Source organism: Armigeres subalbatus, chromosome 3, assembly GCF_024139115.2.
Source record: "Armigeres subalbatus isolate Guangzhou_Male chromosome 3, GZ_Asu_2, whole genome shotgun sequence".
NCBI lineage: Eukaryota > Metazoa > Arthropoda > Insecta > Diptera > Culicidae > Armigeres > Armigeres subalbatus.
The window spans coordinates 192,270,561-192,294,498 of record NC_085141.1 but is presented as its reverse complement, the minus strand read 5'-3'; the positions used below and the strand labels follow the sequence as shown (position 1 = coordinate 192,294,498).

Below are 23,938 nucleotides of genomic sequence, written 5' to 3'. Positions count from 1 at the left end.
AACGTTAGACTGGTTTATTCAAACCATTTTTGATACATTTCAATTCCTTAAGAAAGAATAATGCAACGCCAACGCGTGTTGTATTTTATGCAAATCAACACCTGCATTTGATGTAAACTGAAGTCTATCTATGAAGGTTGGCACGTTTTAGCTTATGAAAGCATTTTGATAATTCCTGTGAGAGAATTCTGATTAATCAAATAACTATCGATGATTTGAAAATGAGCAATGGAAAATTCCACTACAACATCTAGGAATGTTACTCTCCGACCCGACCACGTTGCTCAAAGTAAGCTCAATTTCAATTCAGTCAAAGTTAAATAGTCTATTTTCCGGATGATCAGTACTTTGATTGAACTGCTCATATTCATACAGTGCATACCAGTTCGACAAACGATACGGGGTCAACGCACCATGCAGTGGCTAATGGCGGATCAAATGTTCTCCAGTAATATTCAAAAGAGAAAGAGCCTGTGCCTAACTGCTATTCCGTTGGGGATGTCACTTTCAGCTTCTGCGCGAAGTCTTCAGTATTAGGGTACAAGTGTGAATAAAACACGATCGTAGAAGCAGCCCCACCCCATTGAAGTTCCAGTTGATTTTAATTAACCAAAGTGAGATGTAACAACATTTTTGTTTATATGAATACTGGATGGCAAACCACCCTCCACCAATAAGCACTTACGCAATTAGTGTAGGGCCCTTACAGCGCAATAAAAATGTGTAGAAAATAGGTAACACACTTATTAAACTACTTTTCATTTACCGAGTTTTTTTACGTTCTTAGTTTTGATCGCAGTCATAAATAGTTAACACGAGTTGGTCAAGACATGCCAGTGATTACAATCAATTTATTATTCGATTATTTGTTTTCGCTGGTTCCAAACAGTGATGTACGGGTTGTTCACTCTTGACAAAATCATATTAAATCATATAACTCCAACTTTTGATGTGTGTTTATTAAATTCAACAAATGACTTTCAATAAAGCCGACAAATTCCAATTCATGTTTGTCTTTGTAATAGACTAAGCTGCGCTCAATTCATAGTATCGCATTAATATGAAAACAAATAATACAAAAAAACAAAGCTACAAAGATAATGCCTATCTGTAATAATACCACATTAAAATGTACGAGTCGATAGAACTAACATCGGAGATCCATATGGGAAGTAAAGGGCAAACTTACCCGATTGATGTGGCTACTCTAATGCTGTTGTTGTTTGCTGGAAAATTTGTGTAGTTTCTTGTGGGTTGGCCAGTCTTTCTCCTGGCAATCCCGGGAGCAGTAAGACGTATTCCAACAGCAGTGCAGAATCGACTCATGTTCGCAGCTTTTGCACTGAAAAAAAAAACAAATTATAAAACGTACATTATAATCGTTTCGATTTTGATTTGGAGGACGTAAACGGGAATGCGCATACATTTTTACTCAAAAATGTATTCGAACGTAAACAATAATTTGGGTGATAAGGATAACTTCTAATAAACCTAATTTCAGGATACCTACCCACTGCTTTTGTTTCACCTCACTGAGACGTGACGTGTACTCTTTGACTAGACTGCGCAATTTTTGCTGCCAACGATTAATATCTTCCTGAAGCGCGTCCGCAGCCAGCTGCTTAATCTTTTCAATATCGTCCATCCGATCCATCAGGGCCTTCAGCTGCGAATGGAATACTCTTGACTTACGTTTCACTAACGCTGAGATTGAACAGCTTACCTTCACCACATCCTCCGAGTACTGTCGTTTCAATTGAGCCTTAATACGGGGGCTGCGAGGTTTAAGAGATTCATCCGAAGGGCCAGATCCCAGCGAAATACTGTCATTGCTGCGAACTGAACTCACCACCGTTGATGAACTGAATCCATTCAATGAAACGATGTCCCTTTTGGTTTATTGAAGAAAAACAACTTTTAAGGTTCCATTCTATTCGTGAGGAAGTGATCGCAATACTCACTGTTCAAGGCGTAAGCTCTTTGACGAAACGGGCGAGTTTTCACTACTCTCGGTCGGTTCAACCGACCGTTTCTCTGCCTGTCTTGTGGTCCGCTTTTCTACACTCCTGGGTGGGCTGTTGGGTGTTTCACGATTTGGAGTAGCGGGACTGTAACTAAGAGACAATAAATAAATTTAAAAAAGAAATAATATTGAATAACTACAGCATTGAGTTTGTTTTATTGTATGTCTAGCCATAAGTGTACCATATTGTACGCAGTTAAGCCATTTTTTTGTTGCCTTTTCTCCTGCTTTTTTCGGAAGCGTTGAAGGTAAGATTCTTTCCTATGACCATGTGCTTCACATAAAAAAACACACATCTCGATCGTCGGTGGAATGTCGGTTTTCACATCCAGATATACACCACCCATTCCGGTAGGCATATGACCGAGACCTGATTCGGTTGGACTTTGTTCACGAACACCACGTTAGACTTTTCCGTATTTGCCTAGCGTCAATAATAAAATTTCATCTCTTAGCTCCGGAGGCAAATCGAAAATACGGACGTACTGCACATTTGTGCCTGCGACGCGCATGCACAAATCCACTGACTTTCCATTTTTGTACATAAACTTTCTTGGCTCTGCATTGTTTCGCAATGCCTCCGTCATTGCTTACGGAGTTACAAACTTCACGAAGAGTGAGCGATCCAAGACCGTTCTATACACCGACTCCATTGATAGACAATCCGCATGCAGCTGCTTCAGGAACTAGGGGCGGTATTGCCAACTGTATTAGGAACCGAGTTTGAATCCAAAGGAGAATGAGAAAATCTCTCACTTATCATGTCTGTGTATACCCTCGATAGGTAGCAAACCGTGAGAGACGTTTTTCGGTAGCTGTTGCGATAATGAACTGATTTGTGGGGCTTCAACCCATGATAAATTTCTTTTAATAAGCCCCAATTGCGGGGGGTACCGGTTCTGATGATGCATTGCAGGGGCGTTGACTTTTGATACATCTGTTCTACCATCCTGCTAAAAAAAATGCATCAAAAGCGGAGTGGTTCGAGATAGTCCGCGTGTTGCCCTTGATTGCACCAAAAGTATTTTAGTGCTCACTCTCTATCACTTTGCATTAATTTTTATATTATGACCAAAACTGGCTGTACGGATTTTGATCCTGATTCAAAATCCGTCCATGTGAACTTTTTTTCCAAAACCAGTCTCTATGGGGCAATATGGGCATACCTGTACAGAGAAAGATATCAGGCCTTAATTTACAAACAAGTTTAAATTTCAGTTGCCAAATACAAGAATATTATCATCTATGTAAGATTCATTACGGAAAAATTACAACACCGCATTACTGCGATCGGAACAGAAAAAATGACCATTGACCAATAGAAATTTGGGTGTTCAAACGGTGAAGTGTGGCAAATTAGTTCAGTCCGCTGTTGTGCGGTTTATTCATTTTATTTTGTATGGAATACTCTAAACTGTTGTAGGAATATCATATTCTTCCATATAACGATTTTTTTTCACCTAAAAAAACTTTTTGGATGGGTGGCCTATACTGCCCCAAATGGTGGCTCATATTGCCCCGTATAGTCAGGAACACACATTGAAATCAATACATTTTCAATAGTGCATTCCAACAATTTCCAAACGCATTTTTCGTCATTCATCGACGTAATATGAAAGGCAACACTCCATAGTATAAGTCAACTACCTTTGAATGATATTTTTTTGAGCTTTTCAGCGCTTTTCGGAACGATTTCCTTAGGTGGCCCATAATGCTCCGATCACCCCTAATGGAAATACCAAAGGAATTTTTGGAATTTTCAGAAAATCATTGAGATTTGCATACTTAGAGTAAAATCAGCAGTGATTCAAATCGTATGGGGCTGTCAGTTTGAATATGAATCTGAAACATTAATTTTCCCAGCAGCTGTTATAGATTCATTTTTTATACCAGTCAACTGTCAAAAAAGTAGAACTGGTATTGCGCTTTTTGCACTTTATAAGAGTTCTGCGAGATTTTTTTTCTCATAGTCATCTTTTTCTCACACTCAATACACTCAAAAAACTTTGATTTTCCGTGTATAATATTTGTGTGTGAGTGCTCAATCTGAAAACACGCTAACCTGAACCTACCCAGAATTATGTCAAAGTGACCCAGATTCAGCGAAACCGTGGTTACTCTAATTTGGGTTCGGGTACCTTAACTCAAATCTGGGTAGCAGTACAAGCGAAAAAATCTGGGTAACCGGTACCCAGCTTTTTTCGCTCTAGAAAATTATTATTGTCTAAAAAAAGTTAAATAAAACAATTTCCCCAACGCAAAACATTTGTCGGCTGTGCCGACAATGCTTCGCCATGATACATTCAACTATTCTTACCTGTTTCTTGCTGAATTCTGTTAAAAAACCCAACATTATTTCCAACATGCGACTTTGACGCTGGTCGACGCCATGTTGATATATCCGAAAATGTTTAAGTCCTCGTTTACCCAGATTTCGGGTTCGGCTGACTCATATCCATTTTGTTGACATACCCAGATTATGACAACTGCTAACATCGAAAAAATCCGGGTACAAATGACCCGGCCACTGGGTTGTTTCAGATTAGCGTGAACAAAAAGACGTCAAATCTTGGCGGGAATTGATTTAGTGTACACGCTTACATGTGACTAACGAGTAGGGTAACGGTACCAATAGTGGAGGTATTAGTAGATCCACAAAAGAAAATATTTTTTTTAAATTGATAATTATGGGAAATTTAAAGTTTTAATATCTTATTCAATAGATAAGCTAAAAAATGTGCTAACAAAAATGAGATAGATGTCATTTAACATCAATAATTACCAAATATTGCTTGCACCACTATGGGTACACTGTTCCTTTAGTGGCGGTAAAAAATAATTTTGGTTCCCATAGCGGTGCTATCCATTGGTTTCTTATGAGACTCGCCACTATTGGTACAGTTGCACCACTATAGGCGCAAGGGAGTCAGTTTTGTTAAGGAAAATCATTGTTTTCAATAGTTTTTCAAGCGAAATCTTAAGATAAGTTGCATTTAACAGGATATTTAAAGCACGACACATCAGCTGAAACCATCGTAAAGTATATAAATATGATAAATCTCATTAAAACCTCACTACCTCCACTATTGGTACTACCTCCACTAAGGGTACGGTTACCCTAATGGGTTATATTTGGGTAAATTTCAGTAACAAAAATCGATCAACCCGAAATGAGAGTGAGTGTGAGAAAAAGAAGCGGGCAAATCACAATCTACACATAACTCTTCAAATTGGTGAAATCGGCAATATAACGCTCCGTTCTATTTTCTGCAGATTTGAACCACGAATGAATCACGAGATTAAAATATTTTTCAATTGTTTTGGTGTATGAATGCGTCATTTTATCTACGGATCAATCCACTTTGCAATTACGGCGCCTTTTTTGGCAACAACATAATGATTTCATTTAATTGAAAATTTGAAAATCATTAATGGAACACTGCTGGGGAAACCAGCGAGTCTGTTCTATTTTGCTCCAGATTCAAACTAGAATAGTGGTCGAAAATTTAGAATGAAACTGAATCACTATTGATTTCACTCTTATACATATCATAAACTTCATCGATCCATTTCTCCCATGCCTACTTTTGTCGATTGTTCCAAATATGCGATCATAGGCAGTTGATGTCTCTTTTGAAAGCTCAAACATTAATTTAATATTGTTCTTGATGCTTGTTTTTGATGCATATTCATCAGGAAAAAAAGAAGAAAAAAAACCGTTCCCAATCATCGGAGTTGAACAAAAGCGTGCGCGGTGTGCGCCTTTCGGCAAAGCACAGCCCGACACTCCGACCGAGTCTAACCGAAGGTACGTCGCGTCGTTGATTGTTCTCGCAGCGCGTCGAACGGATTGGACTCCTGCGCGACATAGCAGAACTTGCATCTAAACGTGCCTGCTTCGCATACGAAAGAGGATGATGTGAGGAAACGGTGAAAGCTGGCAACGCTCACGCTAGTTCTCCGCGCGCGGAGAACGAGTAAGCATACACACCAAATTTATAAATATTATTTCAGCAAAATACTTTACTGAAAATAATCAGCGATTTTGAAGCTTGCTGAAGCTTGCTCAGTATGTTTTTGCAAATTACTTATAGCTCAGCATTTCTCATCGACTACTGTCAAATTTCAGATCAAAGCAATCTTTTTTTCTCGTCATAAGACAAGTTGGTACGAGTTGAGTAAGTAATTTATCGTAAGTATTGCAAATCGAATATATCGTTTAAGAATGTACTTGTAAAATCAAATTGAAATGTTTTTCAGCCAGTAAAAACTAATGAAAAGGAGACATCGTGCAATTCTGGACATCTGCAGTTTCGAAACTAAAATAAAAATCAACTTTAGACAGATGAAGTTTGTGTCATATCATATGCGTATTAGTTTGCCATTTACATGCTTCACATTATTTTATATCTATATAAATATGCAAATACATATACAAAAACATTAAAAAAAAACAAATTTTAGTCCGACAACATTTCATGCTTTATTAAAACACTGATATAATCAGCAATTTGATTTATTTTGCTGAATTATATCAGCATGATGCTGTCAAATCCCGCAATGACCGAACGTACTGAATTTTCAGCAAACTTTTCCAATTTGCTGATGATACAGTAAACAGTAATCAAATGAAATGACAGTTCATCCTGCTGATATTTTCAGTAGTATATTTTCGCTGAAATGGTTGCTGGTCATTCAGCTCGGCAAAATTCAGCAAAATTTTGCTGATTTTCGGCGAAAAAAATTTGGACCAAGGAGGAAATTATTTGAAAACTTTTGTCATGGCGCAAAACTTCACCCAAAAAAATCTTCACGTTGTTTCCACCTGAAAAAGTACGTAGATTTTTTCCACCTGAAAATCACGTAACTTTTACCTGATTTTTCGATAGAATTTTCATTCTACGAGAAGATCAGGTACGTTCTACCTGCGTTTTGGATAGAATTCACCGGACACGTAAGTTTCACCTGAATTTTCTGAAGCATTTGCAGTTACGTGTGCACGTAAAATGTACCTGAAAATTCAGGTGGAAAAAACGTTTAGATTATTTGGAGTGTTTACATTTGACTTTTGAAGCGCTGCCGTTGGTTCTTTATAATGAATCGTGCGACTGGCAAATGGGCCAAACACAATTGATACGTTTGCGTGCGTTTTGACAGTTTTCCCATGGAAAAACTGTCAAAACTCACGCAAACGTACCAATTGTGTTTTACCCAAAAAGCTTTCTATATGATGTAGTGTGGTGTTATCCGTCAGAGAAACATACACGCAAAATAATCCTCCCGTCATATCTACGTGAAAACCTACGTGGTTTTTTTCCACAGCACTTTTCACGTAACGGATAAGTGATTCAATGGTGAAGGAACTCAGTACCACTCAATCGGATGTCACAGGCATTCAACATAAAGTCTACGTGACTTTTTCAATGGGTTACATGAGGAACATGAATAAACATTAATTGTTTTGTTTTATAAAAAAAATGAAACAGCAATATTTTGATTTCTCTCTTTGATTTGTATTTCTATTTATGTATTAAATAAAATCATTCCCACATTCGAATAAATTATTATGTTCGGCCAAAGAAATTGATCCAGATACATATGAGAAACGAGATGTTGTATTTTGGATGAATATGACCACGGTGCTGGCGAATGCGAGGGCGAGAAGCGTATGAAAATTGTACACATGGCAGTTAATGATGTGCATTTGTTGAGCTGCAGCTGGAAAATGTCCATCCATGTTCTATAGAAATCTTCTCCTGCAACATGTTTTGTAAAACTAGATGAATAAAATTACCGCCACACGAATAACATGGGCATCTGTATCAGCATTCAGCAATACATACCTTATGATTCTCGATGAACAATTAATTCACGCTATTTAGAATGTGTAAAATAATGGATTCAAACAAAGCACTAATTTGGTGAAAACTTTTGACATACGAAAAGTTTTGACATGTAAACATTAAGCCGAGTGAGGTTCTCTCTCAGCTTATGCTTCAGTGAAGTGAAATTCACGTAAATCATATCGTTTATTTAGGTTAATTTCAAAAAGTTTCAGTCAAGGTTCATGTTACACTCCTTACTTTTCATAGTTATCCGGTAAATTGAGTGGGTTGAGTGAATTTAGTGGGTACGTGATTTTTCACGTACTATTAATGTGTAGATTATTTTGAGTGTACATTTAGCTGCAATTTGACTGTATGCCAAGCATGTGGCGTTGAGTTGATCTATCTACGCAATATTTTGTTTCATTAGATGTTAAACCATCATTGGAAATATTACGTGAAACTTTGTTAAAAAAATTTACTGAGTAATTATTTGCCCAATGTGCGCCGACGATTTTTAAGCGCCGCCGCCGGCACAATTTTTGACCGGCGCGCCGCTGCAATTTTTTGACCGAGCCGCCGGTGAATTTTAGACGAGCCGGTGAAATAATTTGGTCTTAGTGGTTCATATCCCTCGATTTGTTAGAAGAAAAATTCCGTTCAAACCCTTATCCATACGTTTGAAAAATTTCGGCTGCGCCGCTGAAATAACATGTTCATCAAACCTCTTTTTACGTCACTTATTGGGAGGACGTAAAACAAATAATGATGAGCAAAGAATTTTGGTTCATATTACTTGTTTTTCACTTAATGTATGGATCTTTGGATTCTTTTAAATATGATACTACGTTTACTAGTTGAACTTTTGTGGCGAATATGTTATCGTCAAATGCTTTAGGTCTTTCAAGATTTCCCTGGAGTTCAGGCTTTCACACCTCCACGCGGAAACTAAAATATGTTGGCTTTTGGGTATGGTAAATGATTCCAGCTGACCATAAATTAATATTCCTATAGATTCATAATTCAAATTTGGCATAACTTCAACATATCGACATTGATGTTTCAATAGGGCGAAAGTCGCAAACGTAAACATTGACTTCCTCTGCTGATTTCAGGAAGATTAGAGACTTCTGGCGGTATTTCCCACTTCCGTTCGATAGAAGGCGCGGAGCGCCACCAGTTCCAAGTGTTTGTTGGCTGGGAGCAGTCCTAGTTGTTGAGGAATTTGCAAGAAAAGGCATTGTTTACGTTTGCGACATTGGTTCTTATGAAACAATCGTGTCGATATATTTCATTGATTCAAGATAACCCAAGAATTCTCTGAAGTATAATAGGCCTTATAGTCTATACGCATAACGAAAGAACAATTAGTTCCTTTTAGAAATGGATTATGCTCTTAGTGATCATTTGAATCAAATTGGCTTTTGTTTCACTCCAACACGCAGAGAAAATCTGCCTTTTTGAAATAAAAAATTAAATTATTGAAATATTTTTTAAACTCAAATATTTTATTTTAAAAATTAAAACTAAGATATATTCAATTCAAAAATTTTCCTTGTTGTTTCTACTGCAATCCAGTATAAATTAATATAGTATATTATAAACTATTTTGTAAAGTAAATATTTGAAAAAAATACAGATATAATTATTGTGGTTATATTTTCCACACGAAGCCTAACCAAAAATAAAATATTGATAATTACAAGAAATTTTATATAACATTCAAAATAAATTTTTGATTACAACATTTTTTTTTGAATTTAAGAAAAATATTGTTGAAAGCAAAACTTTTCTTTTTGATTTAAAAATATTTTTTGTACAACCAAAAAATATATTGTAAATTCAACAATTTTTATTTTGAGTGCTGTTTTGGAACATTGTAGAAACAACAATATTTTTCGTCTAATCAAATATGACTTTTTGTTGAATTCAACAGATAAAATTATTAGCCGGGGAATAATAATTATTTTTGTTGTTTTCATACATAATATCATTGAGTTTAAAAAACATTTCTCTGCGTGAAGAAATCCAAGAACTTCAAGAATTAGAGTACAGACCTTAAAGTGAATACGCGTAACGAAAAATCTATCAGCTCCGTTTAGATATGGAACATGTTCTTCATTTGAATCAAATCCTATGTTCAAAGACTTTTCCGGACAAAAAATTTTATTTGGAAAAGAAAAAGAAAAAACGAAAAAAAGGAGATACTAGATGATAAAGGGAACAAATAAAAATTAAAAGATTCGAAAAAAAAGAAAATATTGTTATCAGTGCGATGCGGTTGGTCAATGGGTCGTTGTTGGCATCCCGCATTGCCGCCGAGCAACAACGATTCAATAATCACTTCTACAGATGGGATTTACATTCGAAAGCTCTATGACATAAGAAAGTCGATTAATAGAATATCTCAGGCCGAAATCGACTCCTACCTTTTTTAGTACAATTTCCGGTAAAAGCCCCAAATCTCACCAAGGCCAAGGTAGGTCCTATCTGACATATACAAAAAAGAACTAACCTGGAACTTTGCAGCGAAATCTGATCAAACGATTCGGATGCTGAACTTGCGCTATCTCCCAGCAAATCTATGGTCTTCCTTGTTTGCGCTCTGGACCTGCGGCCCCGTTTCTTTACAGGTGGCGCCGAAATTTGCGTACCCGTAAATACAATTGATCCGATTCCCGCATTCCTTAAAATTACGTCAATGGTGCCTGCTGGCTGATTACCATATGCATAGTGATCCTTGGGTAGAGACGTCAACGCCATATGCTTATGCAATTCTTCCATCGATTTCGAAAAACCTGTCTTTTTCGGGTTGATTTTCAATACCTCGAGATCTGTGTCAATGGGCTTAACAAAAATGGCATCGACAACAGCCCGAGAATGTTTGTCACCGAAAAAGCGAACATCGTACTTGTTGTTCACCACCCGGATGACCTTCGCCGGCCAGTATTGGTATCCTTTATGCTTGGCGAACACCAGCTCATGACGGGTATTGCACGGTCTTGCAAACCAGTCTGGCTCCGCTTTTTCATTGGAGTGTCGGAAGCAATCCGAACACTGACGGATCTCAAACAAATCATAGACGCTATCCGTAACAAAGTACATCACTGCGTTGTACTCAAGGGAAGTAGCTATAATGAATACAAATGATCAAAGCGAATTCCCTGTAATTTATCTCTGAAAAAACTCACATCCATGAATGATCCCGATGTTGTGAGCAATGTCCAGAATATCTGCACTATACTCCTCCAATCTCTCGTACTCGGAATCTTCGAGCTTATGCTGAATTGTATCCATGGATATGGGACAACGTAGCAATAGTTTTTTGCACAAATCCATGTTATCTACCACTTCAGAAATACGCGGACGATTATTGAACAGTCGTGTAGGGGAATACGTGTCGTGTGGAAGCTGGTAAAAATAGAATGCATTTTAAAACAAGAATTGTTTATCAAACATCTCTATTTTACTAAATAACTACCAACTTACCCATGATTTGTACTCTTCGAATACAAACTTCAGCAAATAATTCAGCTCCTGCTTGCTCATGTTTGGTGGCGTATTATACAAGTTGCCTCGTATTTGCCGACAAGGATAACAATATTTCTGGATAAAGTCTTCACTATCCATGATGTTAGATCCACTGCCGCCGTTGTCTTCCGGTTTTATTGTCGGAGTGTTCAACCGTTCTCCCAATCGTCGATCGGCCTCTCGCACAATGCGAACAAACTGCGGGTCATCCGACTGCACATCCGGTTTACATTCTTCTTCCTGTTTTATTCCCAGTTCGTCTTTGACACGAACCTCCTGCTGTGCCGCAACCGGTGCGGTATGGTTTTCGTTTGCATCGACTGGAGGCGATGCCACGGTGCCTACCGGCGTCGAAGATCCAACGAACGGAAGTCCAAAGTCAGATATGTTCACTCGCTTGTATTTTGTTACATATTCCTCCATTTTGGCATGTTTTTCGGCCAATGTTTTAACGCACTCCCGGTGGAATACCCGGACGCAATCTTCGCATTTCTGGACGTTGCCTTCCAAGTGGCACTCATAGCAGTATACATCTGGATGTTCATCCGCAAACGAAAAACCGGAGACATCCGGTAAGGTGTAGTGGTAAACCGACTTGGGTTTTGGTCGCTTGGGATTGTCCACCACCTGGATTAGGTTGTCCACAACCGCATTGGTGACATAGGATTCTATTTGATCTGTTGTGTATAAAGCATTATCCAAAATTTGGGAATGGTGGAAGGTGAATGTTTTAGTTGTAAATTAGTCAAACAAAAAAAAAACGAACGAAAAAAATCCACTAAAAACAGAATTCTGTGTAATTATACATTGTTTGGCAAGATCCGTTTGGAAAAATTATACCCAATAGCTAGATATGTATACTATAGTTATAACTGTAATTCATATAACATCTTTATTTTGAGTTGCTTTAAAAATTCGATAAATTGTTACATCCACTAAAAAGTGAATCGCAACCAGCCCTGCACGCTTAGAGAAAGATATCTTATTTTAGATACTTTTCACCCAAATCGAAAGTTGAGATGTGTAAGAACCCAAAACTCGGAATTTTTTTCTTGAAATTAAAAAAAAACTTAATATTAAGTAAAATTTACTTGATATTAAGTAGAAATTGATCAAAAGTTAGGTAAATTTTACTTAATTTTTGTAAACATGAGATTACTTAAAGTTGGCTTCCCGCACGCACTTGTTCGGTAGTTTTGTTCGACATTGTATATTGACAACAAAGGAAAGAGCGAGTGAGACGCAAGAGAAAAAAGAACCTAAAATTAGGTAATTTTTTCTAACAGTGTGTAATAAAGAATTTGGATCGGTCTGTTTTGCCATAGAAGACTCTCCGGTTATAAATCCCAGGTTATGAATATTTACCTCCTGCAGATGTAAAAATCTTCTGCAAATGCTTTACCAGTCGAGTATGTTCGATTTCCTGTCCGTTCGATTCTCGGATGGCAAGCCACATGAACTTGAGCACTTTCAGCGGCGTTTTCCGATGGTAGCGCTCCATCTCCATTGAAATGTCTGTTTTGATTGGCCACATTTATGAAAACAGATAATCGGTAACAGATTTGGTTACAAAAATTAAACTATCATGTATCTTACCTTTTCAATAATGCAGCACTTCGATAAGAAATTGAGATTTGCAATTACGTCGAATTTTAACCGATCAACCTGATCCCGGTACTTTTTCCGCCATTCCTCTCAGACGCGATCGACTTTGCTTCTGCTGAACGTTCTCATGGAAAACGAATGTTCAATGAAAACAAAACACACAAAAACATGGGACCAAAAGATAAAGCCAAAAACAGGGGTATAGCAAAAGTCAAAATCGCCGAAGCAAACATAAAATACATACCTAAATATGTTTACTCTTTTATTCGTTGACTTACACAGATTTATGACTTAAAAATGATTTATTCCTCTGAGTCGTGTATAGTGCACTCACGTACACGCCAAAAAAACGAGTCATTTACAGGAGTTAACCCCGTTGAAACTCATGGAAAAAGGTCAACTGAATTAAGCGTGCACAAACCGAGAATGTCAGAATGCCCAAAACTGTCAAAATTTCCAAAAATGTCAAATTCATGTTTACTACGGTGCATCTGTATGGGGTTGACAGCTGCGCTATATCCCTGGCCAAAAAGCACAGAAAACATCGCAAAGGTAAACAAGCTGAATATGCTCGCTTAACTTTTCAAAAGGACCTAAGTAACATTTTTTTCATGAATTAATTTGAATAGCGCAATCAATAGCTTTCATGTTGTTATGTTGATTGCGCTTTTCAAATTAATTCATGAAAAAAATGTTACTTATGACTTTTGAAATGTTAAGCGAGTATTGCATCATGACGTCATCGACAAATTTTTTTACCCGTGTTCAAATGGCGAGGGCAATGTTTACATTTTTTTATATGGAGTTTTTGGCTCGTGCAATCGTCTATTTCAAAGTGAAAATACTCCATTACATTTTAATCTTGAGATACTTCTCATTCTTTGGATTATCTGATCCAAGGGGCACGACACAAGACAATTCTCAAAAAAATTCCCATATATACCTTTCATAGGATTTTTTGAAAAAAAATTTCCGAACGTTACTTTCAGTGTCTTAAGAGCCCCGCACATAAGGGTCGAACACAATGCTGCGTCATCGCAGACTTCAACTTCATCGCATATGGATCCGGCCATATGCGATGAAGTTGAAGTCTGCGATGACGCAGCATTGTGTTCGCCCTAATAGGATACGTTTGCGTTGCGTTTGACACATTTCCCATTAGGCTTTCAGCGATCGTGTACGTACACGCACGTTTCACTCACACTTTTACTCGGTTTGTTTGCAACCACGAGCAGCTGTCATGGCAAAATCAAATGGGATTGTTTGCAACCACGAACCTGCGTTCGTGTCGGCGAGACCCTAATGGGAAAACTGTCAAACGCAACGCAAACGTATGCTATGTGCGGGGCTCTTTAGATGAAAATAGCTTAAATCTCGCTTAACAATTGATTAGGGCGTACAATGAAAAGTAAACAAATTCAATTTTAACACCCTTCGATAGCATCCTCTAATAGCTACTTAGAGCAAGATTACCGGTGGTGAGTTTGAGCCATTTGGCAGCGCAGTATCATTACTTGACATTTTACCGGTCGCTACTTAACGCGCTGCTATAACAGTAGCGCGACTGACAGGTGACCAAATTTAGTAGCACAATAAGTGCGCTGCTATTTGATGAACTATCAACTGTCAAACGTCACCGGTACGGAATACAGCAACCAAATTGAGAGTCGAAAATAGTGAACGATACAGAAACGAGTAACGAAACTAAAATGAAAGCGCTGCGCGGGTGATTAAAATGCTCGCGACCGATAATGATGCTCTTATAGTATAAAAATGTTCCGCATCTTCAATTAAATTATTGTCGGCGTAGCACCAACTTAGAATTCGGAAGTCGGGACTTCCGAACCGAACTTTGTTCCGAAGTTTTATCTGTCAAACTAATTGATGCGTTGTTTAGCGCATCTTAAGGCGAATCTAGCGCTTTATTTCCGAAGTTGGGAAAGGGATCGTTCAAAAATTACGTCCATCGTTTTTCGGCGTTTTCAACCCCCCTCCCCCCCTTTTGTCACAAACTGTCACAAATCATTGACTCCCCCCTCCCCCTGTACGTACATGCAGGGCCGGATTTAGCCGGAAGGGGGCCCCGGGGCCGACAGTATGTGGGGCCCCCAAAATGTACAAAGTAGGTTGGTTTTGGTATATAAGATTTGTGGCGGCCCGAGGCCATGGCCCCTGGCCCCCCTAAATCAGGCCCTGCGTACATGTGTCATTTTTATTTTGGAGATTATTTTGGTTTTTCTTTTTCGTACAATATTTTTACAATAACATAATGAGTTATGTCCCTTACTACACTGCCAAAAATATCTATATAAGATATATGTGTCACGGTTATAAGTTTTTGCAATAGCTCCATCCTAATATAATCGATATAGAACCATACATAAATTAAATAATTGCTAATTCAAGACCACACACAAAGTTTATTTGGATATATATTTTATTAGCAGTTCGCGTGTAGAATGGTTATGTGTGCGCTGATATACATCATGAGTTAAATATATGGATTTTTGCCAATAAATATGTGTGGATTTTTAGTAGTGTAACAGTTTGAATATGTTTTTAAAATGCAAGTTGTTCCTAAAATGCTTTTAGAATTTATTCTTGTAGATGGACGTAACATAAGACGAACCCCCCTCCCTCCCCCTGTCACAAACTGTCAAAAAACTCTGACCCCCTCCCCCCCCTCAAACCTTGGACGTAATTTTTGAACGGCCCCAAAGTTGCCTGTATCTGGAGAAAAATCCAACTTCGGTATAAAAATCGGTACAACTTTTTTCCGGATAGACAATACTTGAAAAAAACTAATTTTTGATTGGGCCTATTAGGGGCCATCCACAAAGTACGTCACGCTCCTAGGGGAGGGGGGCCTGAGCAGCGTGACGACTCATACAAAAATGTTGGAGGTTTAATACAAAAGTGTGACGAAGGGGCAGGGGGTCTTAAATCGTCAATTTTTGCGTGACGTACTTTATGGATCTTCTCTTACGTGTTATTTTCAAAATATGTGTAGATCCACCCTAAAAAACGGCCAAGCCACTCGTTTTTTTCTGTCTGGGATAAGCCTTCTCCAACTTCGGGCCGATAACGGGAATTTTTTCCGAACCGTCATCGGCCCGATCTCGGAGAGAGAAAATTTCTCCTCCCGAAAAGCCTTATCCCGTGTTTACTTTCGAAAAATGCCATAAAGGTAGCCTCACACCTCGGAAATTTGGTTCGCGGATTTTTTCCCCATGCATTTTTGCATATGCGATGTTTTCGGAATTTGGACACGGAAAATCAAAATCCCGGCCCCATTTAAAATACACGGGGCTCAAAATCCGCTGGAAAATTTTCCCGAGGTGTGAGGCAGCCTTTAAGGCCACCTTACACCTCGGGAATTTGGTCCGCGGATTTTTTCCCCATGTATTTTTACATATGCGATGTTTTCGGGATTTGGGCACGGAAAATCAAAATCCCGGCCCCATTTAAAATGCACGGGGACCAAATTCCGGCGGAAAATTTTCCCGAGGTGTAAGGTAGCCTTTAAACAAAGGGTCTACACTCAGAAATATAAAAAATCATTTATGGTATAAAATCTATTCTAATTTATCATTAATAGCCTATTCAGATTACGCCATTAATGACATAATAATTGGCGTTTCAGGGTAAATACGCTTTATGATGTCATTATTTACGTAATATTCCATACATTTTGCGCTGTCAAAAGATACCCGCTAAAAAGAGTCACAAAGAATTTATTACGAACAATTATTACGAAAGAGCTTTCGTTCTAACTGGGATGCAGGGAGAAATTCAACAAAACAAAACTGACAAGCGTCACGCTCTCTTTGCCAGAGAGAAAATTCTCTCTGTTTTCATTTCGTTTCGTAGTTGATAGTCATGCTCTTTCTGTCGCAGCAGGGTCGAATGCATGTTAGATGGAAATCTTCTGAGCGCTGAAGAATAACTCGGATTGTGATGGTTTTGTGGAAAGCATTTTATATGATGAAAAATAATGATGATAATTATTTATTTTCCACTTATTCAACATGAATAGTTTAAAAAACAGCTCTCTAGGATTAACATGAAGTATTTAACTTAAACCTAGATTTAATAGAACAAATCGAATAAATTTTCAAAGTTCAAGGGCCAATGCGGAAGACAATTTAAAACGTAGGAATGGTTGTAAATCGAATATATTTGATGAATAAACATGATTTCATAAATTGTTTCAATTCTGCTCCTTGAATGGCTTAATATACTTTGGATTTCAACATTTTTTCACGTGGGACAACTGTACGATTTGAATGGGATGTATATATAAAGTAGAATAACCTTAAATAAAACATGGATTGGTAATGCATTAATTCATCCAAAATCCAGTTTAAATTATATCACATTCACACGATTCGATTTTGTTAGAAGCTGTATCATTGATTGTCGAGTAGAACGCAATGGTTCAGTTTCCATTTTGAAAAAAAATAAATTGCTGAGTTGCCCTTCATACATGGAGATACTGGTGGAAAGACATTTTAGTTCGATAATATTTCTTGAAAATTGGTCCAATCGTCCTTTTTTTTATTTATTTGTGAGAATTCCCAAAAGTATCTAAATTTTTCTATAAAATCTCCGTTCGATCATAGTACAGAATCAAAATACTTTTTAAACTTAAAAATAAATTGAGGAATAGTCTGATTCCCCGAAGAACAGCAAACCCAACTAATGAATGTAGCTTCGCTCATTATCCCTAATGAGAGCTTCAAATATTCTTCGAAAATCCCTTTTCATATTTTTTTTTTATATTTTTTTTTCGTAGAAACTTTGTTCAGAAAAAATGTTCGATTGTCGCCACCCAAATGCTTGATTTCGCAAATTAAATTTTAAAACTCTCCTTGAATTCAACCCTGTATTAGCGTGCAAATGAGGAAACATGGAAACGTCAAGATATATTATCTTGCTGCAGTCTGAACACCTCGTAATAATTGGATACCCTCTCACTTAACAAAGTCATAAATAGCCCAATCTGAATAGGCTATAAGGAGATTTATTCATACCTTAGTTTAAATTGTATACTATCGTAGCATTGAAATCATACTAACGACGATTTTTGCGAAAGTATTTTATTCAGCGTATACGGTCTTGGCAGTTTGCTTCATTTTTATTAAAACAGCTAACAGTTCAAGAACCCTAAAAATTTTACACATTTTGTTCATATCAAAATATTCTTACACAGAAAGAAAAATCATTTATCAAATTGATAAAAAATGATAAATGATTTTTCTTTCTGGGTAGACTTCTTTACGTAGTAAATTCAACATTCATACAAATAACCTAGTGTAGCTTGACTACTAGGTCATAATGATTTTAGTAGAGCTGTCTTGATCAACTTCACCCCAAACCAGATTACTCAAAAAATGTGTGATAATTTAATTTATTTTAATAAATGCGAACGCATTTCAGAAAACTAAAGTTGTTGATTATTGCAACGTATAGCAGTACATGTTTTGAAAATATTTGTTTCGATTTAAAATGTAAACACACATTGTTATTGCATGTTTTGTCCTAAAAATGATCATCTTCCCCCCAGTTGACGGTACGTTTATATCCAGCTTTTCGCGCACGGTAATGGCGGCTCTGTTGATTTAGAAGTGTATCTGTCCCCGTACTTCTTTGACATCTGACTTGGGTTTGACATTTCGATTACCCTCTCCCCTCATCCTGGAACAGGAGGAAAACGGAATGTCAAACCCAAGCCAGTGGCCAAAGAAGTACAGGGACAGATACACTTTCAAACCCACAGAGCCGCCATTACCGTGCGCGAAAAGCTGGATGGGGATAATTCATTCTACTTACTTTGCGGTGGTACTTGATAAATATACCGAGAATCTGAAGCGAAGTTCTGGGTTGCATAGAGATTTCTTTATTCCAGAGAGAGGGTTTTCGACCTTTTGAAGAACATTATGATCAACGGGGCTTTGATTCCAGTTTCGTATTTTTAGATTGTCATAATTGGAGATTTTATCTTTTATGAGAGCCATGTAGTTTATAAGACTTTTATGTGTAAGGATTTGTGGGCTCATTTCTGACCTGGAGCTCCATTGTTTGTGATTTTTCTTTGTATTGCATAATGTCATCGGCGTATTATTTATACATAACAATATAGAATACATTATGAACAGACCCCTAATATCTTTTATAAATTTCTATCAATTAGAATTTTTGGTTAACAACCAGTTCTTCATCCTCCCCCACTAAAGTGTGTCTTAGAACTTTTTGGAATCAACATCTATATTTTATTCACGATATGCAAATCCCATCGTATCTAACAAAACAAAATACATGCTTGCATATGTAACGGATATAAAATAATTAGGGGCTACATTTTAGACAGACGAACAGAGACTTATGTATTTCACCTCGTTTAGACTACGTTCAGATTATGAGCTATATTACTTGATATAGAGCATCTTGACATCAGTGTTTGTACATCTAGTTTTCACTGGAAATAATGCATATGGCATCTCATGTCAAGATTCGCTATATCAAGTGATATAGCTCATAATCTGAACGTACTATTAGAACATAAACGCACGGACACTTTAAATAATCATTACATTGGAGGCTGCCGGTTGTCTTACCGGGAAAATGCACCTAATATTCAGTTGTTATCAACATTAAGAATAATATCTGAAGATTGTATGCAAAATGTTGAGAAAACATATTGTTGTGATATTGAGATATCGGACCAAGCGCAAACCACCTGGAAAAGAGCTAAAAAGTAGCATTTATAAAACTAAAACTATTCGTGTGCCATTCCTTTAAAAAAAATCCAAAGACAAGGATTCAAATCCTAGTGCCCTGAGTGAACGCCAAACGAGTTACCATTAGGCCATCACCGCTACTCAAGAATAGAAACCACTTGACCAATATGAACAGATGAACAGCATGCTGTGTGTAAACTGATGTTTAAACTTCCATGTTCAACCCCGTGTGTTTGAACTTGGGCGCACACTCGTGTTCAAACCGGGTGCGATTTTGGTTCGGTTTATGATGAACTCGGTTTGGATCTAGTATGCATGTTTGAGTGCGAACTTGCACACGGGAAAACTGCACTTGTTCAAACGCGGTTCATGTTTTCGTGAAGACTGATAGACATGGTGATAGAGACCGTCACTATCACGGCTTGCGATCGACGGATGGCGAGGTTGCCTCTTGTAAGTCGATGTTGTGTGTTTTGAAACGCATTGCGCGGTAGCATAAGTCTGAGCGATCTCAATAGTTCTTATTCCCCCTTATGTTTTGCTCAATTGCGGGCAGGGGATCCGGACTAGAGGAAGGATTTGTGAAATACTATGACACCCAAGATGACCCTATCCCCACACTACCTGAGAACCTCCTCAGGTATCTTAATGCAGGTTTCCATTAACCCTTTCTCAAGAAAAAAATAGATTCTTGTTTGTTTTTGCGTGTTTTTGTGTATCTCTTTTGTATCCTTTCATCACATCGTTTTGCCTTTTCACATCTGACTTGACTTGTCAAAATTTGACATATGCTTGAAAGGAATATCTGGAAATATAAAGGGTTAGAAACAGATATTAAAGTATAGACGAAGAAAGTGCACGCTTAGACGAATTTGATAGGATATTTTATACTTGATTAAGTTGAAAACCGGAATACGGGACTAGCGAAGTTGGATTTTTCTCGCAATCCGTACGTTAAACCTAACTTCGCTAGTGGAGCGCTAGTCTAATTGTGGCCTAATTAGACTAGCGCACTACTAGCGAAGTTAGGTTTAACCTACGGATTGCGAGAAAAATCCAACTTCGCTAGTCCCCCATTTCGGTTTTCCACTTGACTAGCGATACAATGTGTTAAGTTTGATATAGGGTTTTTGGCGTTTTTTTTCAAAAAGGCGGAAGTGTCGTGCCCCTTGATTTAATCTATAGTTGTATGGAAAAAAATGTATGAAAAAAAGCTGAATTTTGTATTGTTACGATGCTTAACCACCCGTATGGTCTATAACGAAAAATCCAATTACGATTCATTGAATGGTTCATTACAATACATTGTAATGTGATTCTACGGTTATGTCTACATTACAATTTATTGTGAAATTATTGTTTTTAATGGTAATGGATATACTGTTTTTGGATATACTGTTTTTGTATCTTATTTTTTATTCGGGTAATAATCTGTGGACTCTGCATCTGTTTCAAAATTGAATCAATATCGTTATTCGGTACAACAGGAATCGGCTGTTGCTGCAGTTGGGCGATTTCTCGATCCCTTTCATTATTTTTGTCTTTGCTCATCAGCGATTTGATCTTGCATAATAAGCAACTGTCTTCCCTGCTCTTCAATTTGAGCGGCGGTGTTAGCCAACTGCTCTTGCAGAGCAATTAAATCACGCCTGTTATCCAAATGTGCCATCCTAACTAATCACTATTCACTTCGATAACACTGTTAGATTTTGATTATTATTTGTTAACACTATGAGTTAACAATTTTAAACTTGGAATTAACTTAAACGCTATTACAGGTGCCGTCAGACGTTGCAAGCAAATCACTCGCAACGAGCATTTTGCTCGCAGAAAGTGACAACTGTCAAAAAATTTCCTGTCTGACTACACTGAAAGTGATTGCATGCAAACAAATGACAACTCGTAAGCAAACGCTCGCTTGCAATGTGTGACTGCTAAGCGTTAAAAATTCTCAACTCGCAGAAACGAAATTGCGCTTGCTAGTGCAGCACTAGCAAATTTTTCGCTCGCAAAAGTGAAAACGTTTTCAGGTGGCAGTGTTGCACTGCAAAAAATAGGAATGAAATTAGATTTTGTGGCCGAAAAATAAGTTTTCGTTTTTGTTTATATTTGCATGAGAGTAAATCTGTCATTTGCTTAAAGTAAAAAATTGCTACGTGTGACTGCAATTGCGAGTGCTCTCAGAAATCATTCGCTCGCACGAGTGATTTGCTTGCAACGTCTGACGGAGCCTTTACGATTTATTGGCTCGCTCCGATATGCGCTCTTTGCTAACCGTTGGTGGGTGGAAATCTGCTACGATGTCCGCTCGTCGCCGATCGTGGTGGATGCTATAGAGCTTGCTGACGTTAATCATCTTTCTCTTGCCCGCGCACGGTGGGGATAGGATTTGTTTTCATCGGGAAACGCTTCCGAAGCGTTTCCCGATGAAAACAAATCCTATCCATTATGTGCGCGTACAAGAGAAAGATGATCAAACGTCAGCAAGCTCTATTCTGCCTCCTGGGGTAACGCTGGTTCCCGTCGTGTTTCGAAGTTTAACACAATTCAACGATGTACACTCGCGGAAGGGTTTCAACCCGGAAAAATTCACTTAACACTTTTACGGTATCCTACCGCACTGCGCCAGTTAAAACATTTTGACGGGAATTCGGGTTTTTAAAAAGGATTGCTTCCGACTGCGCCACTCGACTGTTCGTACCGAGAATAAAAACTATATTGATTCAGTCTCTTACTTACTAGATACAAAGAGCCCTGACTTGGTCCCTAAATGTGCTGACCTAGCACCTAGCAGCAATGGTCCGGATATCGCGTGGTCCGCCGCGATCGATGTTGCTGAACTGGTGGTTTTGATAACTGCTGATTTAGCAGTTCCGATGTTCGCATGCGTCGTTGACTGTGATGGGCCAAACACAATTGATACGTTTGCGTGCGTTTTGACAGTTTTCCCATGAGAAAACTGTCAAAACGCACGCAAACGTATCAATTGTGTTTGGCCCATGAGCGTGGTGTTGCTACGTTGATTGAATTGGGTGATGAGTCGAGTTCGCGTTTAACTTATATATATATATATTTTATTTTTGAACATACAACTCTATTGTTCGTATATCAGTCCAATAAAATTGCCATACTGTTGTTCCAATAGACGTACAATAAGAGTGAAATCAGGAGTGATTCAGTTTCATTCCAAATTTTCGACCACTATTCTAGTTTGAATCTGGAGTCAAATAGAACAAATTCGCTGGTTTCCCCAGCAGTGTTCTACAGTAGACATTCGATAACTGCAAGTCATTCAACTGCAATGGTGTTTAACTGCAATTCGATAGTTCCAACAGTTTTGCAGTTATCGGACCGCTAAACTTCAAACTGATGTCAGACTCAATGACAGCTGCATTGCGCTGCACATTTAGATGCACTTTTATTGCATCTGACGTCGATTGACAACCGTTTGACGTCTAGAATGCATTGCAGTTATCGAACGGCATTCGTTAACTGAAAAGTAAACATTTTGCAGTTATCGAACGGCTACTGTACTAACGTTTTTCAAATTTTCAATTAAATGAAATCATCATGTTGGCGCCAAGAAAGGCGCCGTAATTGCAAAGTGGATTGATCCGTAGATAAAATGACGTTTTCATACACCAAAATAATTGGAAAATATTTGAATCTCGTGATTCAATCGTGGTTCAAATATCTGCAGAAAATAGAACGGAGCGTTATACCAGTTTTATTTTTTTGACATTTAACTGGTAAATGAATCTAGAACAGCTGCTGGGAAAATGAATGTTTCAGATTCATATTCAAACTGACAGCCCCGAACGATTTGAATCACTGCTAATTTTACCCTAAAGTAGCCTTTAAAGGGGGGCAGGATTTTGATTTTCCGTGTCCAAATCCCGAAAATATCGCGTGTGCCAAAATGCATGGGGAAAAAACCCGCGAACCAAATTCCCGAGGTGCGAGGCCTCGGGAAAATTTTCCGCCGGATTTTGGTCCCCGTGCATTTTAAATGGGGCCGGGATTTTGATTTTCCGTGCCGAAATCCCGAAAACATTTTTTTTGCGTGTACACCCAAAAAAATCTGCACGTTGTTTCCACCTGAAAAAGCACGTAGATTTTTTTCCACCTGAAATTCACGTAACTTTTACCTGATTTTTTTATAGAATTCTTATTCTACGTGAAAATCAGGTAAGTTCTACCTGAGTTTTGGATAG

At 37.9% G+C, this 23,938-nt stretch overlaps 2 protein-coding genes across 3 annotated transcripts in view; both read right to left on the bottom strand.

The window, feature by feature from the left end:
* LOC134221161 (allatostatin-A receptor) overlaps positions 1 to 1,329 on the bottom strand; it is a 194,929-nt gene extending 193,600 nt beyond the window's left edge. The window contains exon 1 of the mRNA XM_062700358.1: positions 1,190 to 1,329. The gene's annotated coding sequence lies outside the window, so the exon portion shown is untranslated. The remainder of the gene's footprint in view (positions 1 to 1,189) is intronic.
* Positions 935 to 13,133, bottom strand: LOC134221159 (zinc finger MYND domain-containing protein 11). 2 transcript variants are annotated; one of them, XM_062700348.1, is made up of 9 exons: positions 12,976 to 13,133; positions 12,745 to 12,894; positions 11,338 to 12,056; positions 11,040 to 11,259; positions 10,364 to 10,979; positions 1,962 to 2,114; positions 1,724 to 1,889; positions 1,511 to 1,666; positions 935 to 1,342 (listed from the first exon to the last, which is right to left on the bottom strand). In XM_062700348.1, the coding sequence occupies exons 2-9, from the start codon at positions 12,884 to 12,886 to the stop codon at positions 1,208 to 1,210; spliced, it is 2,307 nt and encodes a 768-aa protein (XP_062556332.1). In that variant the 5' UTR covers positions 12,887 to 12,894; positions 12,976 to 13,133; the 3' UTR covers positions 935 to 1,207. The 2 variants fall into 2 exon arrangements, with proteins under 2 accessions (XP_062556332.1, XP_062556333.1); XM_062700349.1 differs by having other exon boundaries at positions 1,962 to 2,108.
* Between the last annotated feature and the right edge of the window lie 10,805 nt (positions 13,134 to 23,938).